General features: G+C 45.1%; 1 protein-coding gene across 2 annotated transcripts in view; it reads right to left on the bottom strand.

The window, feature by feature from the left end:
* USP7 (ubiquitin specific peptidase 7) overlaps positions 1 to 24,562 on the bottom strand; it is a 1,253,379-nt gene that overhangs the window by 798,751 nt on the left and 430,066 nt on the right. For both annotated transcript variants that reach the window (XM_069210408.1, XM_069210409.1), the window contains exon 7: positions 8,006 to 8,136. In XM_069210408.1, the coding sequence (XP_069066509.1) occupies positions 8,006 to 8,136 (131 nt within the window). The remainder of the gene's footprint in view (positions 1 to 8,005; positions 8,137 to 24,562) is intronic.

Here is a 24,562-nt window from a genome sequence, read left to right as displayed (position 1 = left end):
TCAGCAGCCAGAACAGGAAGATCTAAAAAGTCTGCAGCCTTCCTTATTACCGCATGAAAAGATGCAGCCTCTTCGGTATACTTCCCCGGCGGAAGACAAATCCCATTCAGGGGAAGTGTCAATGCCACTTGCTGTGTCCAAGCCTTGATAATCACCTGAAGGCTCCAAGATTTCGGCTTCATCCAGATGCTGTCTGCTATATTCCTCTTCATCCAGGAGGCGTAATGCCAATCTCCTGGACCAGAGCCTGGATTCGAGTCCCGGCGTCAATAAGGTGTCGGCCGACACCGAAGATCTTCGCCGGCGCCGGTCTTCAGATCCATCCGACGCCGGACCCTCCGGCGCCACAGGCACCTTGATTGTGGACTGGATCTGTGCAGAATTCACTGGCGCCGGAGTAGCAGACATTGTAGGCGTCAAAGGTCTCCTGAGTGACGCCAAGGGCATCGGCGCCGCAGCGGCTCCAGAAGGAACAAATGGCATAAAGGGTGTCGGCTTGTAAGGAGCCGGAGCACCCAAGTTAAAGGCCAAAGGGCCTGACGGACCCACATGACCTCCACTAGGTACCATGGTGGAAAAGATATTGAACACTGCATTTAAAAATGCAGCAGGATCCGTACCCGGCGCCGGGAAAGCCGGATATGCTTGCGGAGTCAGCGCCGGCATAGAAGAGGCTCGACTTCAAACACCGACAAGGGTGAAGTCGGAGAAGCCGGAGTCGTAGGAGGCGGAGGAGTGATGGTCGGGCAAATATCCCACGTCGGATGGCGCCGAGCTGACTGAGATCTGGATCTGGACCTGGACCGGCCTCTACTCGATCGGCGCCGAGATTTGTGACGGCGCCGAGAGTCCCCATGGCGACGATGAGTCTTTGAGGATTTCAAAGAAGACTCTACGATGATGCCTTTCCTTCCTCTTTTTGGAACGGGCTAGGAATAATTTTGCCTCTCTCTCTTTAAGTGCCTTAAGGGTCATGCGCTGGCACGAACCCGCATGACTCGACCTCATGGTCAGAACTAAGGCACCATAAACAATTTTCATGGGGGTCAGTGACCGACATCCGACCCCCACACTGGTTACAAGGTTGAAAGCCAGATTTTCTTGGCTGCGACATAGTAACTACAGAAGCGCAACTGTAGCTGCCTGTTAGCCTCAAAGAAAAACGTATTCGAAGGCACGGAAAAAAGGGAACTGACGTCTGCACGACATGGTCATACTGCGTCGCGTGGAGTCTGGCAATTGTGACGTCATCGTTGACGTGCATAGCTAGAAGAAACTTTCCATCGAAGCTGACGCGAGGGGAGAATTCTTTAGGTGAAGAATCCACAGGTAGGTGTATCCATCAGAAATATAAATTTACTCTCTTGTAAGGTTTACTTTGTCTACCCATCACCGTATGTCTGGTCTCCATCAATCTATCCTCCATCCCCAGACTCATCCCAAACACATTTTACCACTTTCATCTCCAAAATAACCCTGCCTAAGCTCTTCCCTGCATTTCCACATCTAGCTCACCCCAAACCTCAGTTTACTAACATTATCTCCCAAACAACTCTACAAAACTCTCCCTCATTTATCGCATCCAAAACCCCTCCAGCTACTATGATCTCCCTAACCTTTTCCACAGACTTTTCCCTCCTCCAGCTCTCCTTTACTCATCCCAAGCCTTATCCTATTAATGTAAATTCCCAATTAACACTCCTGGATTCTTCCGTCCTCTATCCATCCCTTACTCTAGTCAATCCAACTAACACTCACATAGCCTCTGCTCAAATTAACAACACTAAAACTGCACTCATATTTCCCTATACTAATCTACCACTAATTCCTCTTGGGTTCCGGAGTCGCGTGTTACTCGCTGAGAAGAGGTTTGAAGTCTCAGCAGTAGTAAGCGCTATATAATTACTATTACAACTAGAATGACACTAGATAACGGCAACATCTTGTGAGTGTTTTAATTAAAATACAAAATCTTTATTAACAGTTAAGTAAAGCGTTTATACAAATATCAGCGGAAAAAAGGGTTCTAGCACCTTATGAACCTCATTTAAAACCTGAAGTTTTCACACAACTCCTGTGTGCTAGGATCTCAGTTTTCATTGAGTCCTGTTGCCAACTTTACCCTATGAGGATGATTCAGGCTGCCTTTGTAATACCTAGAAGTACAGGTCTCTGAACTAAAAAAAAATATGAGTGACAAGATATACAAAAGGATATGGTAGCCAAACTAAACTTTGTTGTAGAAACCTTGAGTCTTCAGGGATGCTTTAGATTACAATATATAATAGCAAAAGTACTGCAAAGTGGGTCAGCAATAAACTAAGAATACATCAAAAGTAATCTTTTCATAAACGAGAGTGAAAGAACAGCACCACAGGATCTTCCATTGCTAGAAATCATTTAATTACGTACAGAAAAAGGTGCTACTGATATATAGTTACTCAACACAATATTTAAAGTGTTCTACCCAGGATTAAAATAAGTGGCTTCAAAACTGGTCTTTCTGAAACAAGTCACTGTAGAGCACAGGAAGACTCAAAACTGCTTATGATGCGGAAGCCCTGTTACGCTGAATTACAGTCAAAGTGGTAAAATAAAGATCAGAGAAGGCTGTCCACACTATTGAAATGTCAAGTATTAAATTGCTTATGTAACCACTTGCTAGGAGGAATATGCACATTAGGTTTGTTTATGTCAGTCACTGCAAAAATGTTTACATCTTTGCTTTAACTTTGTTCTAGTTATATGTTTGTATGTCATAAGTATGGGGTTGGGAAACTATGATTAAACCTTAACACCTTTGCATTCCTGCAAAAGACGTCAAGATTCTTGATCCAGAAACAGTTAATTTTAGTACACAACCAACAATTTTCAATCCTAACTGTCCAAATCAAAACACGATGGAGATAAAATACCATCAAAAAGTAATTTAAACTTTATGTAGTTACTATTCAACTGTGACAGCATTATTGCACCATGCTAGCCCCAAAAAATACCACCAACCCCAGTTCTGTTACTGAATGGTAGATACACTATCATCTTTAATGTTTTCCATTGCAGCGGACTCATTGAACTTTCAGACAGCAGTAGCTCAGCCATTTCCTTTTTTTCTCCTTTATATTCTGGCGCGCATATTACTTTTTATATTGAGGCAGGCACACAGGTTGCCTGTATACAACAAACAAGCATTTCAATGCAGTAGGTGTCACATTTGCCTGAGTTAGAGCTATTGGTGTTGTAAATGCATAACTGGACTTTTATTGCCACATAAATTGGTCAACCCTGCTGCTTAATTTGGTCCTCTCTGCAACATAATTCCTGCGGCCCTGCATATAAACAAGCACTTCCATTTACTTTCTTCCTCTAGCTGAAGAGAAAAATGAAAATATTGCCATTAGATTTATATTTATTATTTTTGGGTTTACACAGTGTTATGTAAGGTGGTAAAGTACCTGGCCGATTAAAAGTATTGGAGGACACTACATCACGCTGTCAAGAGAAAGCAGCAGCATTCCGATTGGTCAAACATGTGTTTAACATTAACTGATATGGAGTGTGTGAATAATTTTATTAATTTGCCTGCAGATCTGGAGATAAGGAGTTGTAAAAATAAAAAAATATCAGAGGAACCCCGACTACTCAGTGTGCAACCTGCATAGGTAAAGCAAAGCTGCTGCCAACAAACAAGTTGCTGATATGCTTACATGGGCTTTCTTTGATCAATACGATTCTTTGGTAGATAATCTCCATGAGCTGATTTTGTTTTTTAACATACTCTTTAATTGTGCCTCAGATGCCTTGCTCCTGCTACCCTTGAACTTGGTCGTCCATTGCAGGGCGTTTGAGCCTGACCTGTAATGCACACAGCAGTAATTGCTACTGCACTGCTCAGTCTCGGCATCTGGCAACACTGGTTGCAAACTGGGTGGAGTGCGGAACGCCTGCAGACTAACAGTACTGTCAGCAGCTACAGTGGTTTCCCCTCTAGAGCTCAAGAAGTAGGATGAAGCATCATCCATTTACCCTCTGTAAAGTGTGGGGTACGGGTCTAAGTCATGGATGTCACAAAGCCCCAGGTTCTACCCCACAACTTTCAAGGCCCAGATGAAAGACATATTAACAGGCTCATAGTTACCCAACTGCTCAGGAGGTACCTACCAGAGACCCTCTCCGGGTCAAGAGGTAAGGAATGTCTCTAGAAATCACTATCATTACATCTGCCTCGGTATAGAATACCTGCCCATAAGGGACACTATTTTTGAACATGATTAAAACACAGCAAGGGCTTCAGAAGAGAAACAGAAACCGGCTGTTTAAACTTTCAAAATTCGGCAACTGCTTTTTTTCTCCTTATCACAGGGCTCCCCATTCCCAGTCGCACAGAGCAGCTGCAACCACATAGCTCTGGCACAAAGGCAAAGCCAGCACGCAGACAACATTTTGGATTCCCTAGCACAAAAAGACTAGCCCATCTTCTGTTTGTTGGTAAATTCACTGTGTAAAACCTACATGATCTTTGATTTGGAAGGAGGACAGCTACAGGTCCACAATTACGCAGTTTACACACCTGTTGAGGGAAGCTGTGGCGTGCAAACCACAAGGGGAGGGAGGCATACTATGGCATCTTACACACAAAAACAGGTTGAGGCTTTGGTGACGGAAGCGCTGGTCAGCCTGTCTCTCTTTACAGTGGAACCCGAAGAGCAGAGGCCGCGTGTAGGAAGTTGGCTCTGTATGTACTATTTCAAAGTAAGAAATAGCATGCACAGAGTCCAAGGGTTCCCCTTAGAGGTAAGATAGTGGCAAAAAGATAATTCTAATGCTCTATTTTGTGGTACTGCGGTCGAGCAGTAGGCTTATCAGTGGGTAGTGTTAAGCATTTGTTGTACACACACAGGCAATAAATGAGGAACACACACTCAGACAATTCCAGGCCAATAGGGTTTTTTATATAGAAAAATATATTTTCTTAGTTTATTTTAAGAACCACAGGTTCAAGATTTACTAACAATACTTTAAATGAAAGGTATTTCACTTAAGAACTTTAGGAACTTTGAATTAGCAAAATAGCATATACAGTTTCCACACAAATGGCAATAAGCTATTTTAAAACTGGACAGGGCAATTTTCAACAGTTCCTGGGGGAGGCAAGTGTTTGTTAGTTTTGCAGGCAAGTAAACCACCTACAGGGTTCAAAGTTGGGATCCAAGGTAGCCCACCATTGGGGGTTCAGGGCAACCCTAAAGTTACCACACCAGCAGCTCAGGGCCGGTCAGGTGCAGAGGTCAAAGTGGTGCCCAAAACGCATAGGCTTCAATGGAGAAGGGGGTGCCCCGGTTCCAGTCTGCCAGCAGGTAAGTACCCGTGTCTTGGGGTTTTGTAGGGCACCAAGGAGAGGGGGGTTAAGGGGGCCACAAGTCAGCACAAAAAGTACACCCTCAGCGGCACGGGGGCGGCCGGGTGCAGTGTGCAAACAGGCGTCTGGTTTGCAATGGAAGACCAAGGGGTCTCTTCAGCGATGCAGGCAAGGAAGGGGCTCCTCAGGGTAGCCACCACCTCGGCAAGGGAGAGAGCCACCTGGGGGTCGCTCCTGCACTGGAGGTCGGATCCTTCAGGTCCTGGGGGCTGCGGGTGCAGTGTCCTTACCAGGCGTCGGGTTGTTAGAAGCAGGCAGTCGCGGTCAGGGGGAGCCTCTGGATTCCCTCTGCATGCGTCACTGTGGGGGCTCATGGGGGACAACTCTGGCTACTCACGGGCTCGCAGTCGCCGGGGAGTCCTCCCTGTAGCGTTGGTTCTCCACAAGTCGAGCTGGGGGCGTCGGGTGCAGAGTGCAAAGTCTCACGCTTCAGGTGGGAAACGTGTGTTCTTTCAAAGTTGCTTCTTTGTTGCAAAGATGCTTCTTTCTTGGAGCACAGCCGCTGTCTTTGGGAGTTCTTGGTCCTTTTAGATGCAGGGTAATCCTCTGAGGCTTCAGAGCTCGCTGGACCCTGGGGAACGCGTCGCTGGAGCAGTTCTTTTGAAGTGGGGAGACAGGCCGGTAGAGCTGGGGCCAAAGCAGTTGGTGTCTCCGTCTTCTCTGCAGGTTTTTCAGCTCAGCAGTCCGTCTTAGGTTGCAGGAATCTATCTTGCTGGGAGCCCCTAAATACTTGATTTAGGGGTGTGTTTAGGTCTGGGGGGGGGTAGTAGCCAATGGCTACTAGCCCTGAGGGTGGCTACACCCTCATTCTGCCTCCTCCCTGAGGGGAGGGGGGCACATCCCTAATCCTATTGGGGGAATCCTCCATCTGCAAGATGGAGGATTTCTAAAAGTCAGAGTCACCTCAGCTCAGGACACCTTAGGGGCTGTCCTGACTGGTCAGTGACGACGCCTTGTTTTTCTCATTATCTCCTCCGGCCTTGCCGCCAAAAGTGGGGCCATGGCCGGGCAACTCCACTAGCTGGAGTGCCCTGGGGTGCTGTAACAAAGGGGGTGAACATTTGAGGCTCACAGCCAGGTGTTACAGTTCCTGCAGGGGGAGGTGAGAAGCACCTCCACCCAGTACAGGCTTTGTTACTAGCCACAGAGTGACAAAGGCACTCTCCCCATGTGGCCAGCAACATGTCTGGTGTGTGGCAGGCTGCTAAAACTAGTCAACCCACACTGGTAGTTGGGTATGGTTTCAGGGGGCATCTCTAAGATGCCCTCTGGGGTGTATTTTACAATAAAATGTACACTGGCATCAGTGTGCATTTATTGTGCTGAGAAGTTTGATACCAAACTTCACAGTTTTCAGTGTAGCCATTATGGTGCTGTGGAGTTCGTGTACGACAAACTCCCAGACCATATACTCTTATGGCTACCCTGCACTTACAATGTCTAAGGTTTTCCTCAGACACTGTAGGGGCATAGTGCTCATGCACTTATGCCTCACCTATGGTATAGTGCACCCTGCCTTAGGGCTGTAAGGCCTGCTAGAGGGGTGACTTATCTATACCTGTAGGCAGTGTGAGGTTGGCATGGCACCCTGAGGGGAGTGCCATGTCGACTTAGTCATTTTCTCCCCACCAGCACACACAAGCTGGCAAGCAGTGTCTGTGCTGAGTGAGGGGTCTCCAGGGTGGCATAAGACATGCTGCAGCCCTTAGAGACCTTCCGTGGCATCAGGGCCCTTGGTACCAGGGGTACCAGTTACAAGGGACTTACCTGGATGCCAGGGTGTGCCAATTGTGGAAACAAAGGTACAGGTTAGGGAAAGAACACTGGTGCTGGGGCCTTGTTAGCAGGCCTCAGCACACTTTCAAATCATAACTTGGCATCAGCAAAGGCAAAAAGTCAGGGGGTAACCATGCCAAGGAGGCATTTCCTTACACTGCGTCACAGTCTGGTTTGTGGCAAGCAACAGTAATTAAAACAAGGAAGACGAACAACATAAAGCCATGCAGAGCTAAGCGGTGATGCAAAAGAAAAAAGTAGTGCACCACACTAAGGTATATGGCCGATCGTGCAATAATCCATTTAACAGGGTCAGTCTCCAATGCAGTAGCAAAGCAGACTCAAGGCAGGACAAACATGAAGAATTTACCTACAAAACCAAAGGAAATTTTGAAAGGCAGACCCCTTAACGAATTAAAGTGATGGGCGTGTTGCAAGCCCACAGATGCCCACAGATGTAGATTACAACATTCCCAGAGACAGCACTTGTGTGCTGCCTAGGCTCGACCTAAAAAACAGATGTGATGAGCTATTACTTTAACATGGGAAAAACTGAGAATGATTGAGGTGCTCAATTAAAAATAGAGACACAACTAAGCAAGAAGGAAGAAACTTATGTACACAAGTAAATGACTGGCATGATAAACGAACAGGTTGTCAGATGCATGGTAATATGAGAAATATCTGTGCAGTAGAGTTCCTAGATTGCCACACAAGCTCAAAGCTAAAATGTATGTACGACAGGAACAGTTATTCTAAAAAAGGACACATGATAATTGCAGTATATGAACGTATCATAATCACTTAACTTACCCAAATGATTTTGTTAGTTTTTTTGTTCCAACTGGTTTATCACTGTGCTGAAGTTCATAAAATACCCTCTGTAATGCTAAAGGAACACTTTTTGATGAGTCGTCCCCTTCTGTAGGCATCATGTACACAGCCTAAAATGAAATTTAGGCACATTAACATCCTAATAACTTCCCCTTGGCAACATTTAACACGTAAACTCTTGGTGGAGATCGCTCAGATTATTAAGCAACCAATCATCAGAAGGGACTGGTAACATTTTCAGTAGCCACACGAGCGCAGTAGATAAATCATAACTGATTCTGCTTTTGAGATAGTCACTACATGTGCATATCGCCCCCATAAGTATCTCACAGCTGTGATGTTAGTTCAGCTTAACTTACCTGCATCAAGGGTCAGGAAAAAAAGAAAAACACCAGAGCAAAACTAAACATAAAAACCTACATACAACAACTTCAGTGGAGAGATGTAGGAAGTTGGCTCTGTATACACTATCTCAAAGTGAGAGATAATGTGCGCAGAATCCAAGGGTTCCCATTGGAGGTTGATAGTGGCAAAATTAGATAACTTTAATGCTCTATTTTGTTGTAGTGTGGTCGAGCAGTAGACTTATCAGAGGGTAGTGCTAAGCATTTGTTGTACACACACAGGCAATAAATGAGGAACACACTCCTAGACTTAACTCCAGGCCAATAGTTTTTATATATAAAAATATATTTTAATTTATTTCAGAACCACAAGATTTGAAGTAAATACATAAAATACAAGGTACTCCACATAGGTAAGTAAGGAACTTTGAATTAGAGCAGTAACAAATACAGTTTTAGTTAAAATGGCAATAAGCTATTTTGAAAGTGGACACTTTGTGCAAATATCAACAGTTCCTGGGGAAGTGAGATTATGTTTCTGAGGTAAGTAAAGCACTTACAAGTTCAGTTTCCTGGGCATAGACAGCCCACAGTTGGGGGTTCAAGGCAACCCCAAAGTCACTGCATCAGCAACACAGGGCCGGTCAGGTGCAGAGGTCAAACGAGGGCCCAAAATACATAGGCACTTATGGAGAACAGGGGTGCTCTGGTTCCAGTCTGCCAACAGGTAAGTACCTGCATCTTCAGAGGGCAGACCAGGGGGATTTGTAGAGCACTGAGGGGGAGGGGGGGGGAGGACACAAGTAGGCACACAAAAAACACCCTCAGCTGCACAGGGGTGGCCGGGTGCAGTGTGCTTAGCAGGCATCGGGTTTTCAATAGGAATCAGTGGAGGGACCCGGGGGTCACTAGCAGTGCAGGCAGGGAACAGGGGGGCTTTTCGGGCCAGCCAACGATTGGCTAGGCAGAGGGTCGTCTGGGGGTCACTCCTGCAATGGAGTTCGGTTCCTTCTGGTCCTGGGGGCTGCAGGTGTAGTGCTTGGTCCAGGCGTCAGGCTCTTTGTTCCATGCAGTCACGGTCAGGGGGAGCCTCTGGATCCTCTCTGCATGCGTCACTGTGGGGGTCCAGGGGGGTCGTCTCAGGTTACTCACAAGGTCGCAGTCGCCTGAGAGTCCTCCTTGTAGTGTTGGTTCTCTTGAGCTTGAGCGGGGGGCGTCAGGTGCAGAGTGTGAAGTCTCACGCTTCTGGCAGGAAGAGTGAGTTCTTTGGAAGTTGCAAGAAAGTTGCAAAGTTGTTGCTTGTTTTTGAACATTGCCACTGTTCTAAGAAGTTTCTTGGTCCTTCAGGTTCAGGGCAGTCCTCTGAGGCTTCAAAGGTCACTGGTCCCTGTCGGATGCATCGCTGTGCAGGTTCTTTGAGTATGGAGACAGGCCAGCAGGGCTGGGGCCAAGTCAGTTGTCGTCTATGCAGGGCTTTCAGGTCAGCAGTCCTTGTTGTAGGTTGCAGGAATCTGATTTCCTGGGTGTGTTTAGGTCAGGAGGGAAGAAGCCAATGGCCACTGCCCTGGAGGGTGACTACACCCTCTTTGTGCCTCCTCCCTGAAGGGAGGGGGCCACATCCCTAATCCTATTGGGGGGAATTCTCCAATCTCAAGGTGGAGGACTTCTAAAGGGTGGGGTCACTGCAGCTCATGACACCTTAGGGGCAGTCCTGACTGGTGGGTGACTCCTCCTTGTTTTTCTAATTCTCTCCTCCAGCCTTGCCGCCAAAAGTGGGGGCAGTGGCCGGATGGGCGGGCATCTCCACTAGCTGGGATTCCCTGGGGTGCTGTAACAAAAGGCATGAGCCTTTGAGGCTCACCACCAGGGGTTACAGTTCCTACAGGGGGAGGTGAGAAACTCGTCTCAGTGGCAGGCTGGCACAGACAAGTCCGTCCTGCACTGAGGGATTGGGTAAAATACAGAGGGCATCTTCTAAGATGCCCCCTGTGTGCATTTTGTAATAAATCCAACACTGGCATCAGTGTGGGTTTATTATTCTGAGAAGTTTGATACCAAACTTCCCAGTATTCAGTGTAGCCATTATGGAGCTGTGGAGGTCGGTTTTGACAAACTCGCAGACCATATACTTAATAAAGCCACACTGTACTTACAATGTCTAAGAATAGACAGACACTGTATGGACGTATTGCTCATGCAGCTATGCCCTCACCTGTGGTATAGTGCACCCTGCCTTAGGGCTGTAAGGCCTGCTAGAGGGGTGACTTACCTATGCCACAGGAAGTATTTTGTGTGCATGGCATCCTGAGGGGGAGCATGTCGACTTTGCCTTTTTCTCCCCACCAACACACAATCCGCAATGGCAGTGTGCCTGTGTTAGGTGAGGGGTCCCTTAGGGTGGCACAACACATGCTGCACTACCACTGGTACTTTTTACAAGGGACTTATCTGTGTGCCAATTGTGGAAACAATGGCACATATTTAGTGAAAGAACACTGGTGCTGGGGCCTGGTTAGCAGGGTTGCAGCACACTTCAGTCAAGTCAATATCAGGCAAAAAGTGGGGGGTAACTGCAACAGGGAGACATTTTCCTACAGGAGAAGATATAATTAACATAAGAGAAAATTAATCATTTAACAACACAGCTTCTGTGGGTAAGTAACTTTTAACAAACAGTTCCAGATTCCAAATCCCTCCTAGCATTAAAAGGATGGTCAGAATAACATAACGTCTGGCCTTCATAATAACAAAGACACAGAACACTCAAAGTACAGCTAGCAACTTAGAAGGCAGCTACTTTTTTGCAGATCAGTCCATAAAGTCAAAACTAGAAGGTAAATAAAAAAATGCCTGTTCAATGAGGTATGCATGCTCTATAACTATACACACTAGAAACTGCCAGAGTGTGGGTGTGTGTATAATGGCATCGGAAACAAATCTGTTTGAAGTCTGCAGTGCAATAGATTTACATGCTTTCCACACTCCTGCCACCTAGAACAAGGCACGGACGTTGCAAGACTCCACCCAAACTGCCACTCACCCCCAAGAAGAGGGTGAGAGAAAGTAAATGAAGCGATGTCAAGTAGGACAGTGTATCTGTACTGGAGCTATGTAAAAGTGATAGGATATTTTAGTAAAAAAAATCACCTACCAAAAGATCGCTTCTGGGTAGGTGAGGATACAAGTAAATCTATAGCACTACAAGTTGGAAATAGATTGTTACAGGCAATTAACATTTTCAGTTAGCACCATCTGCTGCATTAGATCATATGCTTTGCATAGACTGAAGAAATGTACAAATCACTAAGACAATGGCTTACAAGCATATGAAGACGTTTGGGGCAAGATTTTAAAGAGCTGCTGGCCCAACCTATGAATCTTGGCAAGGATGACTTGTGAACAGGTAAAGTGTTGATCATGCTGCAGTTTTACAGAAGTCTGCAAGTGGTACATTTCCTAAAAACACCATACTGGCACTTCTATACAAGTAGAATGGGCACTGGATACGGTATTTACTGTAACCACAGCTTTAGCATAACACTTTTAAAGGTACTCAACTATCCATCATGCAAAGCCCAACTCATCACAGGTCTTCCACAAGTGTAGCTTGGCAAAATCAACAAAGGGGCTCTCCTTCCTAACTGACTGTTTATACTCATAGCACCTTAGGGCTTATGACAACTCAAATGCATGAAGCCCTTTCTGAAAATTGAGATTGTGAAATTAGCAGGGTAATTCAACAGTATGGTTAACATGGAACAGGTGACCTTAGGATGATACCGTGGGTTTACTCTTGAACCACCAGACCTTTGCACACTTTAATATAAGTCTACTTAAAAGTTAGGGCTTGAAGTTAAATAACTATGCAAGAAAAAAAAAGAAATGCAGACTAATTTCCATGTGAAATCCTACAGTAAGAAAAAAGTACCAGCTCAAACGGAGGTCCCATGAGCAGTGTGAGTACCACATTACTATCTAATGAAGGAAATGGTGGTGTTCTGTCAGGATAATTCTTTTTAGACCCTCCATGAATGCTTTCAAAACAGGAATTTAGAGGGGGAAAAAAGATTGGCGATCTCTATTTTACATGTAGGTGGCTACTGCCGAATAGAGTTCTCTATTAGAGGTGAGTGCTGATGCAGCAAAAAAGTAACAGATGTCCTGTATGTAAGGGGCTGAGTGTTTCTACTGAGACAGTAGTGGACAAAACATGCTCTATTTAGCAGCTGGACACATTTTTGCTGTCTGTTTGCAAGCGTCCTTTTGAATAAGCATACATCCTTAAATGAACTGTAGTTAATCTAGCTCTAAGACATCAGAAGACAAATTGCAAAACTGTGCATTAACTTACCTATATGCTGTAGGAATAGGTCTGCACAAAGGGATATCTTCTTGTGTGGATGAAATAACGTATCCAAAGGTATGGAGTATCTGAGCTGCCTAACCCAAGTGAGACGCATTAGATGAGTCTTCTGGGTGTCAGCCTCATTTTCCTCATTACAAATGGAATCAGTGGCAGTGCAGAAAAACAGGTAAATATCTGTAAGCTTCATCCTTTGAGTGAGCACTCGACCATGGACAAAGCGAGTGAGTACCTGGAGACAGAGTGTGGAAATTGTGTGGTGGTGTAGATAGGCTATGGGTGCTCATCATTGAAAATACTGATGAAGTAATTATGGGTTTCTCTCCCATTGGTCTCTGCTTAGTAGGTACGCACTTCTTTTTTTTACTCCAGAAGATGATCCAAAACACTGAAGACTTGATAACGAATGATCCAGGGCAATATTGTTTGTGCTAATGCTGCCAGCTAGGGTTAATGTATACCTCTGCATCTGGATCACAATGATCACACTAAGTGTAAGAATGTTGTCAAGTGAATTAGTGCGAAATACTTACATCAGCGTCCTGGAGCCAATGGCAGTGCAACTGGCACTGGCTCCAGGAGGCTGATGTGCAGCAGTAACCACTGTGGAGAACAAGCGCCCTCAATGGTCAGGCTTTCTAAATGTTGTCAAACAGTGCATCACCACTCTGTCAAGAAGATGTCTGTTGTAACTGATATGGGGATGAGATTCAGAAAAACTACATGCACATCAAGGAAGAAAATGAAAATGTCACTTACCCAGTGTACATCTGTTCGTGGCATCAGTCGCTGAAGATTCATATGTTGTGCATAGCCCGCCATCTGGTGTTGGGTCGGAGTGTTACAAGTTGTTTTTCTTCGAAGAAGTCTTTCGAGTCACGGGACCGAGGGACGACTCCTCTTTGTCTCCATTGCGCATGGGCGTCGACTCCATCTTAGATTGTTTTCCCCGCAGAGGGTGAGGTAGGAGTGGTTTGTTAGTAATAGTGCCCATGCAATGGAGTGAATAAGTATGTACCTAACTAAGATTTAATATATTTACAAATGTACAAAGTTGAAGCTAACTTCCAAACGGCTACAGGCTCCCGGGGAGGTGGGTGGGCACATGTGAATCTTCAGCGACTGATGCCACGAACAGATGTACACTGGGTAGGTGACATTTTCAGTTCGATGGCATCTGTCGCTGGAGATACACATGTTGTGCATAGACTAGTAAGCAGTTATCTCCCCAAAAGCGGTGGCTCAGCCTGTAGGAGTGGAAGTAGTCTGAAATAAGGTTCTTAGTACGGCTTGACCTACTGTGGCTTGTTGTGCTGATAGCACGTCTACACAGTAGTGCTTGGTAAATGTGTGAGGCGTAGACCATGTGGCTGCCTTACATATTTCGTGCATTGGAATATTCCCTAGGAAGGCCATGGTAGCGCCTTTCTTTCTGGTTGAGTGTGCCCTTGGTGTAATGGGCAGTTGTCTTTTTGCTTTAAGGTAGCAGATTTGGATGCACTTAACTATCCATCTGGCTATACCCTGTTTCGAGATTGGGTTTCCTGCGTGAGGTTTTTGAAATGCAATAAACAGTTGTTTAGTTTTCCTGATGTTTTTAGTTCTGTCGATGTAGTACATTAGTGCTCTTTTGACGTATAATGTATGTAGTGCCCTTTCAGCTATGGAATCTGGCTGTGGGAAGAACACTGGTAGCTCTACCGTTTGATTTAGGTGGAACGGTGAAATAACCTTTGGCAAAAATTTAGGATTGGTCCTTAGGACTACTTTATTTTTGTGTAGTTGGATAAAAGGTTCTTGTATTGTAAACGCCTGAATTTCACTTACTCTTCTTAGAGATGTGATGGCGATGATGCGACTTTCCAAGTTAGGAATTGTATTTCGCAAGAGTGCATAGGTTCAAAGGGTGGACCCATGAGTCTGGTTAAGACGATGTTAAGGTTCCATGAAGGAACGGGTGGTGTCCTTGGAGGTATAATTCTTTTGAGGCCTTCCATAAATGCTTTAATGACAGGTATCCTAAATAGTGAAGTTGAATGGGTAATCTGCAGGTATGCAGATATTGCTGCTAGGTGTATCTTAATGGAAGAGAAGGCCAGGTTCGTTTTTTGTAAGTGTGGTAAGTAACCCACTACATCTTTTGGAGATGCGTGTAATGGTTGAATTTGATTATGATGGCAATAGCAAACAAATCTTTTCCATTTGCTTGCATAGCAGTGTCTAGTGGATGGTCTTCTGGCTTGCTTTATGACTTCCATACATTCTTGTGTGAGGTTTAAGTGTCCGAATTCTAGGATTTCAGGAGCCAGATTGCTAGATTCAGCGATGCTGGGTTTGGATGCCTGATCTGTTGGTTGTGTTGCGTTAACAGATCTGGCCAGTTGGGCAACTTGACGTGGGGTACTACTGATAGGTCTAGCAGTGTTGTGTACCATGGTTGCCTTGCCCACGTTGGTGCTATCAGTATGAGTTTGAGTTTGTTTTGACTCAATTTGTTTACTAGATATGGAAGGAGAGGGAGAGGGGGAAAAGCGTACGCAAATATCCCTGACCAGTTCATCCATAGGGCATTGCCTTGAGACTGCCTGTGTGGGTATCTGGATGCAAAGTTTTGGCATTTTGCGTTCTCCTTCGTTGCAAATAAGTCTATTTGAGGTGTTCCCCAACGTTTGAAGTAAGTGTTTAGAATTTGGGGATGAATTTCCCACTCGTGGACCTGTTGGTGATCTCGAGAGAGATTGTCTGCAAGTTGATTCTGGATCCCTGGAATAAACTGTGCTATTAGGCGAATGTGGTTGTGAATTGCCCATTGCCATATTTTTTGTGCCAGCAGGCACAGCTGTGTCGAGTGTGTCCCCCCGTTTGTTTAGATAATACATTGTTGTCATGTTGTCTATTTTGACAAGAATGTATTTGTGAGTTATGAGTGGTTGAAATGCTTTTAATGCTTGGAAAACTGCTAGTAGTTCGAGGTGATTTATATGCAGCTTTCTTTGATGTACGTCCCATTGTCCTTGTATGCTGTGGTGATTGAGGTGTGCTCCCCACCCTGTCATGGAAGCATCTGTTATCACGTATTGTGGCACTGGGTCTTGAAAAGGCGGCCCTTTGTTTAAATTTATGTTGTTCCACCATAGAAGCGAGAGGTATGTTAGGCGGTCTATCAACACCAGATCTAGAAGCTGACCCTGTGCTTGAGACCATTGCGATGCTAGGCACTGTTGTAAGGGCCGCATGTGCAACCTTGCGTGTGGGACAATGGCTATGCATGAGCACATCATGCCTAGTAGTTGTAATATCATCTTCGCTTGTATTTTTTGTGTTGGATACATGCGTTGTATAATCTTTTGGAAATTTTGAACCCTTTGTGGACTTGGAGTGGCTATTCCCTTTGTTGTATCTATTGTGGCACCTAGGTATTGTTGTACCTTGCACGGTAGAATGTGTGATTTTGCATAGTTGATGGTGAAACCGAGTTTGTAGAGGGTTTGCATGACGATCTGTGTGGTGCGAGCACCTTGTCAGTGAGTCGGTCTTGATTAGCCAGTCGTCTAGATACGGGAATACGTGTATTTGCTGCCTTCTGATGTGTGCAGCCACTACTGCTAGGCACTTTGTGAAGACTCTTGGTGCAGTTGTTAAACCGAAGGGCAATACTTTGAATTGGTAATGTATTCCCTTGAATACGAACCTTAGGTATTTCCTGTGCGACGGATGTATTGGTATGTGGAAATACGAGTCTTTGAGATCTAAGGTTGTCATGTAGTCCTGTTGCTTTAGCAATGGTAACACTTCTTGTAGCGTGACCATGTGAAAGTGTTCTGATTTGATGTAGGTGTTTAGTGTTCTGAGGTCTAGGATTGGTCTCAGTGTTTTGTCCTTTTTTGGTATTAGGAAGTACAGGGAATAAACTCCTGTGTTTATTTGTGTCTTTGGTACTAGTTCTATTGCGTTCCTTTGCAATAATGCTTGAACTTCTATTTCCAGAAGGTCTGAATGTTGTTTTGATAGATTCTGTGCTTTTGGTGGTATGTTTGGAGGGATTTGCAGAAATTCTATGCAATAACCATGTTGGATAATTGCTAAGACCCAAGTGTCTGTAGTTATTTCCTCCCATGCTTGGTAATACTGACCTATTCTTCCCCCCACTGGTGTTGTGTGGAGGGGATGAGTGACATGTGAGTCACTGTTTGGTTGTAGGGGTTTTGGGGCTTTGAAATTTTCCCCTATTCCTAGGGAATTGTCCTCTGTATTGGCCCCGAAAGCCTCCCCTTTGGTACTGTCCCTGGTAGCTGGAGGGTGTGGCCTGTAAGGTGCTGGCTTGTGTGGCTTGACCCCGAAACCCCCCTCTAAAGGATGTTTTGCGGAAGGTGCTGTAAGTGCCTCTGCTCTGCGGGGAGTAGAGTGCGCCCATGGCTTTAGCAGTGTCAGTGTCCTTTTTGAGTTTTTCAATCGCCGTGTCCACTTCTGGTCCGAACAGTTGTTTCTCATTGAATGGCATATTGAGCACTGCCTGCTGAATCTCTGGTTTAAAACCAGACGTTCGTAGCCATGCGTGCCTTCTGATAGTCACAGATGTGTTAATTGTTCTTGCAGCTGTGTCCGCTGCATCCATAGAGGAGCGTATCTGATTATTAGATATGTTCTGTCCTTCCTCAACCACCTGTTTCGCCCTCTTTTGTAGCTCTTTGGGTAGATGCTCAATGAGGTGTTGCATCTCGTCCCAATGGGCTCTGTCATAGCGCGCAAGTAGTGCTTGAGAGTTAGCGATGCGCCACTGGTTTGCAGCTTGTACTGCGACTCTCTTTCCGGCTGCATCGAACTTGCGGCTCTCTTTATCTGGGGGCGGTGCATCCCCAGATGTGTGGGAGTTGGCTCTCTTGCGAGCTGCTCCTACTACGACGGAATCTGGTGGCAGCTGTGAGCTGATGAAAACAGGGTCTGTGGGAGGTGCTTTATATTTCTTTTCCACTCTTGGTGTTATTGCTCTACTCTTGACCGGGTCCTTGAAGATTTCCTTTGCGTGCCGAAGCATTCCTGGGAGCATAGGCAGGATTTGGTAGGAGCTATGGGTGGAGGAGAGGGTCTTGAATAAGAAGTCATCCTCGACTGGTTCCGAGTGAAGGGACACGTTGTGGAACTCTGCTGCCCTAGCCACCACTTGTGAGTATGCTGTGCTATCTTCCGGTGGTGAGGGCTTTGTAGGGTACGCCTCTGGACTGTTGTCCGACACTGGGGCGTCGTATAAGTCCCAAGCGTCTTGGTCCTGATCACCTTGGCTCATGGTGGCGTGAGCCGGGGAATGTGATGGAGTTTGTGCCGGTGAAACGTTAGTTACAGGTGCTTGGTCTGATTGAAACTCCAGTCTCCTTTTTCTCCTAATAGGGGGAAGGGTGCTTATTTTTCCTGTTCCTTCCTGTATAAAAATACGTTTCTGAGTGTTGTCCACCTCAGTGGATTGCAACTCTTCCTCAAATCTATGCTTTCGCATCTGAGAGGACAGTGATTGCTCCTCTGAATAGGAACCGGTAGGTGGGTCGGTTGCGGGTTGTTTTTGCACCGAAACCCTGTCTGTACTCTTTTTCGGCTCCGAAGAGACCTTCTTCTTTTTCGGAGTCGAACCCTCTCGGCGTCGATCTTCCTCGGTGCCGCTGTCTCTGCGTCGAGCAGTTTCGGCTCCGATATCTCGGCGTCGATGTTTTTCAACAGCACTTTCTCGGTCCCGAGAAGGCTGTGTGCCGGTGTCTCGACCGGAGTCGGACGATCTCGGCACCATTTCGGCCTTTTTCGGTGCCGATGGTCGGTCACCGAATTTATGGGTCGAGCCATGGCCTGGTGGCAGTGGTGTCCCCTGGGCCTTGTCACTTTTTTTGTGTGCTGGCTTCGACGTCTTACTCACAGTTCTTTGGTTGTCGAATTCTTCGGAGTCCGAATCATTGATGGAGAAGGTTTCTTCTTCCTCTTGTTCCTCGAACTCTCGGTGAGCTGTCGGCGTGGATGCCATCTGCAGTCTTCTGGCTCGACGGTCACGGAGTGTTTTTCGGGACCGGAACGCACGACAGGCCTCGCAAGTCTCTTCACTGTGCTCAGGTGACAGGCACAGGTAACAGACCAAATGTTGGTCTGTATACGGGTACTTGTTTTGGCATTTAGGACAGAAACGGAACGGGGTCTGTTCCATCAGCGTTGTTTTACACACGGTCGGGCCGACCAGGCCCCGAAGGGGGATCGAAAACTACCCCGAAGGGTACCGGAGCTCTTCACTCTTCGATTCGGTGTCGATTCTAACTAAGCCAATCCCGAACGCAACAATACCGACGTAATTTTTCCGATATTTAGCTAACTTTCCGTTCCGAAACCCGGAGCGAAAGGAACACGTCCGAACCCGATGGCGGAAAGAAAACAATCGAAGATGGAGTCGACGCCCATGCGCAATGGAGACAGAGGAGGAGTCCCTCGGTCCCGTGACTCGAAAGACTTCTTCGAAGAAAAACAACTTGTAACACTCCGACCCAACACCAGATGGCGGGCTATGCACAACATGTGTATCTACAGCGACAGATGCCATCGAACATGTTACTTACCCTGTAGGCATCTGTTCATAGCATGTAGTGTTGTAGATTCACATGCTTTGTATAAGTCCACCATCCATTGGTGGATCCACAGTGTTGCAAGTTGATTTAGTTCAAAGAATCTTTGAGTCACAAGATCGAGTGACTCCTCCTCTTGGTGATACTGCGCATGGATATAGAGTCCTTGGTTTGTTTTTAAGCATGAGGGTGAGATAAGGAGTATATATAGAAAGTAAGAAAAAGATGTCCAGGCAGTGTATTTACATGTATAAAGTTTATGTAGGACTGCTGCTACAACGACCACAGGCTTCTGGCAGGAGTGAGGGCACATGTGAATCTACAGCGTTACATGCCACAAACAGATGTCTACAGGGTAACATTTTCCGTTCAATGGCACGTGTGGCTGTAGATACACATGCTTTGCATAGACTGTAAAGCAATCCCCTCCAAGTAAACACTGGCTAGCTTGTAGGAGTTGGAGCTGCTTAAAAAAGTGTTTTAAGTACTGCTTGGCCAACATTAGCAGGTGCCCGTGCTAAAAAAAACTACAAAATAATGTTTAGTAAATGTATGTGGTGTTGTGGAGTCCAAGTAGCAGCTTCACAAATGTTATGTAGGAAGCTGGCTACTACATCAAACTTAGATAGTGTTGCAGAGACCAAGGGTTCCCCAGAGGCTTAACAGAGGCTAAAGTAGATAATACTAATGCTCTCTTTTGTGGTAGTTTGGTCGAGCAGTTAGGCTTATCAGTGGGTAGTGCAAAGCATTTGTTGTACACAGAGACAACAGAAGAAGCACACACTCAATGACTGAACTCCAGACCAATGTTTTGTATTTTTTATATAGCAAAAATATCATCATCATCACTTTATTTTGGTAAAAACATACCATAAAAGTACAATACACAACGATCCAAAAATAAGAATAATAATAAAATTTGGAGTCATACTCTAAAATCAGCAGTTTCAAACAAAACTATACAATGACAAAATGTCCATGAGTATAAAATGTAAGAGAAACATGCAACATCAACTGAATAATAAATACAATAAGCTGATATCCATGCACTATATATCTCAGCTATAGTCTGCTACGCCTACTTCTGATATGTCGCTAAGATTTGTTCTTTAAAAGCCCTATTCTAAAATGCCAAATGGATTAAAAAAGTTTTGCCAGAGGGCACGCAATTTGTACAGATGAATCTGACTTGAGTACTCTCAGTGCAGATAAGCAGTTCCTAAAACCCATTTGTTTACATAGAGGGATAATCCAAAGAACCCTCTGTTTGCTGTATGCAGGGCATTGAAAAAAAGAACATGGGTAACAGTTTCTTCACTCTTACAGCCCATCGGACATAGCTTGGACCTATTGTTTGTATTGGACCATTTGTAAGTTAGGGTAAGCAACGGAAGTGACTCTATTTATATCTGGTATACCGGCCACGTGCAAAAGGAGAAAGTATTATGTCCACGTAATGTTCAAACTCATGGTGACATTTGATTCGTAGGAAGCTATCGGTCACAGAGGAGGGTGAAACTGCGGCCAATTGCAAAGTTTGAACATTGAGCCAAAATGAGTCTTTCAAGATCTGTATAGCATTTTTAGGGATAGAAGGATCTTTCCAATAGGTCCCCAAACCAAGATGAGAGAAGGACCGTTCTACGTAAGCACACCACCTAATCCTAGAAGTAAAATTAGTGCCCACCAAGTTGGTCAGCCCGAGTCTATAGGGAGTGAGAGCGTCTAATGACCATAGACGAATTCAAAACAACAATGGTCTTAGGGCGGGGCAATCTGATTAATTGGGAGGAAATTTAGGTCTATTCAAATAGGCAAGGAAGGGGTACTTGAAGGAACTCCTAGCAACATCTTTAAATACAAGTTTTCTACCCTTGCCAAATCCTCCAGATTGCAATGGTCCCACAACTCAGCTCCATATAACCCCCCCGCCCCCGGCTTGAGACTTGTATATTTCAAGAGCAGGAGTCAAAGCAAATCTGGGGGATCTAGCAGCAAATCTCATAATACGGCCTGCCCTTGATCAGACACAATGTTGATTTCTGGATGTGAGCATGCCATTTATGTGAGTCTTCTCATTTTAAACCTAAATAATCAAAGGTACCCACTCTTTCCAATGCCACACCCTCTAAACAAACAAGTCTCCTCATGTTCTGCTTTTTGTCTCCTAACACCATATATTTAGTTTTTAATGAATTGATTTCCAAACTGTGATCTTTACAGAAATACATGTACCTTGCGAGCAAATTTGAGAGGCCTATGGCTGTTTGGGATATTAACAAGATGTAGTCAGCAAATAGGAGACATGGTATCTTCTGCCCTCCCAATTTGGGGGCATCACTAGGGCAATCCAAAAGATAGGGGATCCATGCCTTAATGAATAGAAGAAACAAGGTAGGTGCAAGTACACAACCCTGTCTCACGCCGTGATCTGTTGGAAACTCTGGGGTTAATTCAGCATCCGGTCCCCAACTAATTCTGGCTCGATTGCCAGTATAGGGGTCCCTAATTATATTAAGCAAAGAGCATGGGACCCCTACACTGCTCATGACTGCCCACAGTTTATGACATGGGACAAGGTCAAAAGCGGATTTCAGGTCTACAAGTGCCACAAAAAGATAGCCTGCATCCACATGAACAGTTTTCCATTTTATGGTGATGAAACTGAAGACCTGATCGATGGTGCTAACTTGTCTCTGAACCCTGCCTGGAGATGACTTAATGCTTGATACTTCTCTATCCATTTCTTCAGCCTACTTAATAGTTGATAACAAAATATTTTTTGTAAGTTGTCTAAGAGGCTGATAGGTCTGTAGTTCCCTGGTAAACCTCTCTCCCTTTTCTTATATATTGGCACAATAATTGCCTCCTTCCTTGAGTCAGGATAGGACCTGTTGGTCAAGACGGCATTGGAGATCATATTTACGTACAGGATCCAGTTGTTCAAGTCTGCTTTACACATGTCTGAAGGGATCCCATCAGGCCCTGGAGCCTTCACTGATTTTTGAGCATAATTGTCAGCTCAGTTTTTTTGTGAGAAGGGAGGGAAATAAATTGCTGGTAATTGGAATAGCGACATCTCTCAAGGGCTAATGGGATCACAATCAGATGTAGAGTCATACAGCTCCTTGAAATGAGAAAGCCAGATTTCAGGGGCAATATGGCACTCTGGCTTAAGTGCTTGATTTTGGTCGCTACGAGCAACGAAGATCCAGAAACGTTTAGAATCATGGACCCTTGTAGCCTGGGCAAGTTCACTCCAAGGTCCCTCCTCATACTCAAGTTTACACATCTTACACATGGAGACATAATTTCGCCTAGCCTTGATAATGTCTTCTCTAACTTTAGTTAGTAGCATTTTAATCAGGATGCTTTTGGCCTCTCTGCATCTCTTATCAAACCACTTACAGCTAGATTGAGAAGAGGAGTTGCTACTAGCAGGTTTGGAAAACAGTTTAAGAGTAACAAAGAGATCCGAATGGAGGGACGTAACTTCAAGTGGTGTTAATGAGAAGTGATTGTCAAAAAGCTGATGTCTAGAAACTAATGCACACAATTTTTACCGTAGCTTATTGGACCTCAGAAAAGAATACCATCTCACCGTACGCCTATTGCTGGACAGCTTCAAGACGGCAGGAAATACAGGAGCAGGGAGAGACAGCTCCTGATAAAAGGATTCTATCATATACAATTTGGAGAGGCGTGTGGTCACTAGTGTGCGAATAACCCACTTTCACATCTAATACGTGATGCCTGACCCTTAAGTCAAAAAGAATATAATCCAAGGCACAACTATATGATCCCCTAAAGGTGGTTGGCTTTGCGGGGGTGTCAGATGGAAAACGGCCATTACCAAGCCGAAGGCCATGAAGTATCATGAGGTCTATTACCTGCAGAACCCTGCTGCAAACGATAGATGAATTTGGCTGAATTGAGTAAGGAGGGATATTCCATACATCGTCTTCAGTCTGTGTGACCTCAGTAAGAGCACAATTAAATTCAATTGGCGCATTGAGATCCCCCGCAATAATAATATGATATTTGAGACGAAGATCTAAGATTATAGTATTCAGGAGATCTATAGTAGCTGACTATTGATTAGGAGGGCCCGGTCTACTTGAATTTTTATACCCAAGACAGGGATGCCTAAATTTGGCTGTATTGCTATAGCTAAAATGTTGGGAGTCTACATATACCTCTTCTACTCCGCACACCTCATTTTTACCCAGGTACATAATCCCCCTTTTGCCCTGCCAGCTGAAGACGGCATGGCTTTTTTGGAAAAGGAACAGTACCCCTGCCTTTACAAGCTATACGTAGCCCATGTTTCCTGAAACATGCTAATGTTGAAATTATCAACATAAATCCCCCATTCAGTATCAGCTAGCTTGCTGTTAATACCAGCCACATTCCAGGACAGAAGCTTCGCTGTTGGATGGACAATGGAGCGATTAGGTTCACAGGCTATGTCATGTGGATGGTGACTATTAACATGCTCGTCAGGAAGTGCAGATTTAAGATTATTAATGAGAACAATGTATGGTTCCCACAAAGGTGCAGCTCCTAAATTTAATGGGTCTTTTAAGTATAATGTGTCTGATGAAACAAAATTGATGCTGGACTTGCGAGATATGGGCAACGTAATCAGTCAACATCTGAGGTGGCCCCCTGGAGCTCAATTTCACATGCATTATTGCCTTTAAAAGCCAAACCCATGTCATTCGTGGTGGCTGGGCCAGTTAATAGTCTGTTTGAGCCATGGCGTCCTGTAGCACTATTCAATGCCGATGTAATTGTGTGGGATGGAAAATTCTGCCTCATAGTTCCAGGAACAGGACAACTATCACTAAAGAAAATGGAGGATTCCTTCCTCATAGGATTGCGTGCTTCCAAGTGCAATAGGCCCATTACCGGATGGGGACCTGTGAGATTAAGTTTTATAATGTCCCGCTTACCGGACAGACCTTTTAAATGTTCAGCCGATGAAATGCCAGCATGAATGATTGAACCACAGCCTCTATCATGGCGAATCCGATGCAAGACTTTATCAATAAGTGAAAATTTGTCTTCCCGTGATTTTGTGGTTAGAGGAGGGACATTGCACATATAAATACAGTTGTCATTAATCACATGAGGGCTCCGACAGGATACTAGTGTAGTGTCCCATTTCAAGTCTACATAAGGAAAGAAATGCATAACATTTTCAGAAAGGGGCCCAGAAGGTCTACTGTAATGAGTC

Source organism: Pleurodeles waltl, chromosome 10, assembly GCF_031143425.1.
Source record: "Pleurodeles waltl isolate 20211129_DDA chromosome 10, aPleWal1.hap1.20221129, whole genome shotgun sequence".
NCBI classification, from domain to species: domain Eukaryota; kingdom Metazoa; phylum Chordata; class Amphibia; order Caudata; family Salamandridae; genus Pleurodeles; species Pleurodeles waltl.
This window is presented reverse-complemented; position numbering and strand designations above follow the sequence as displayed.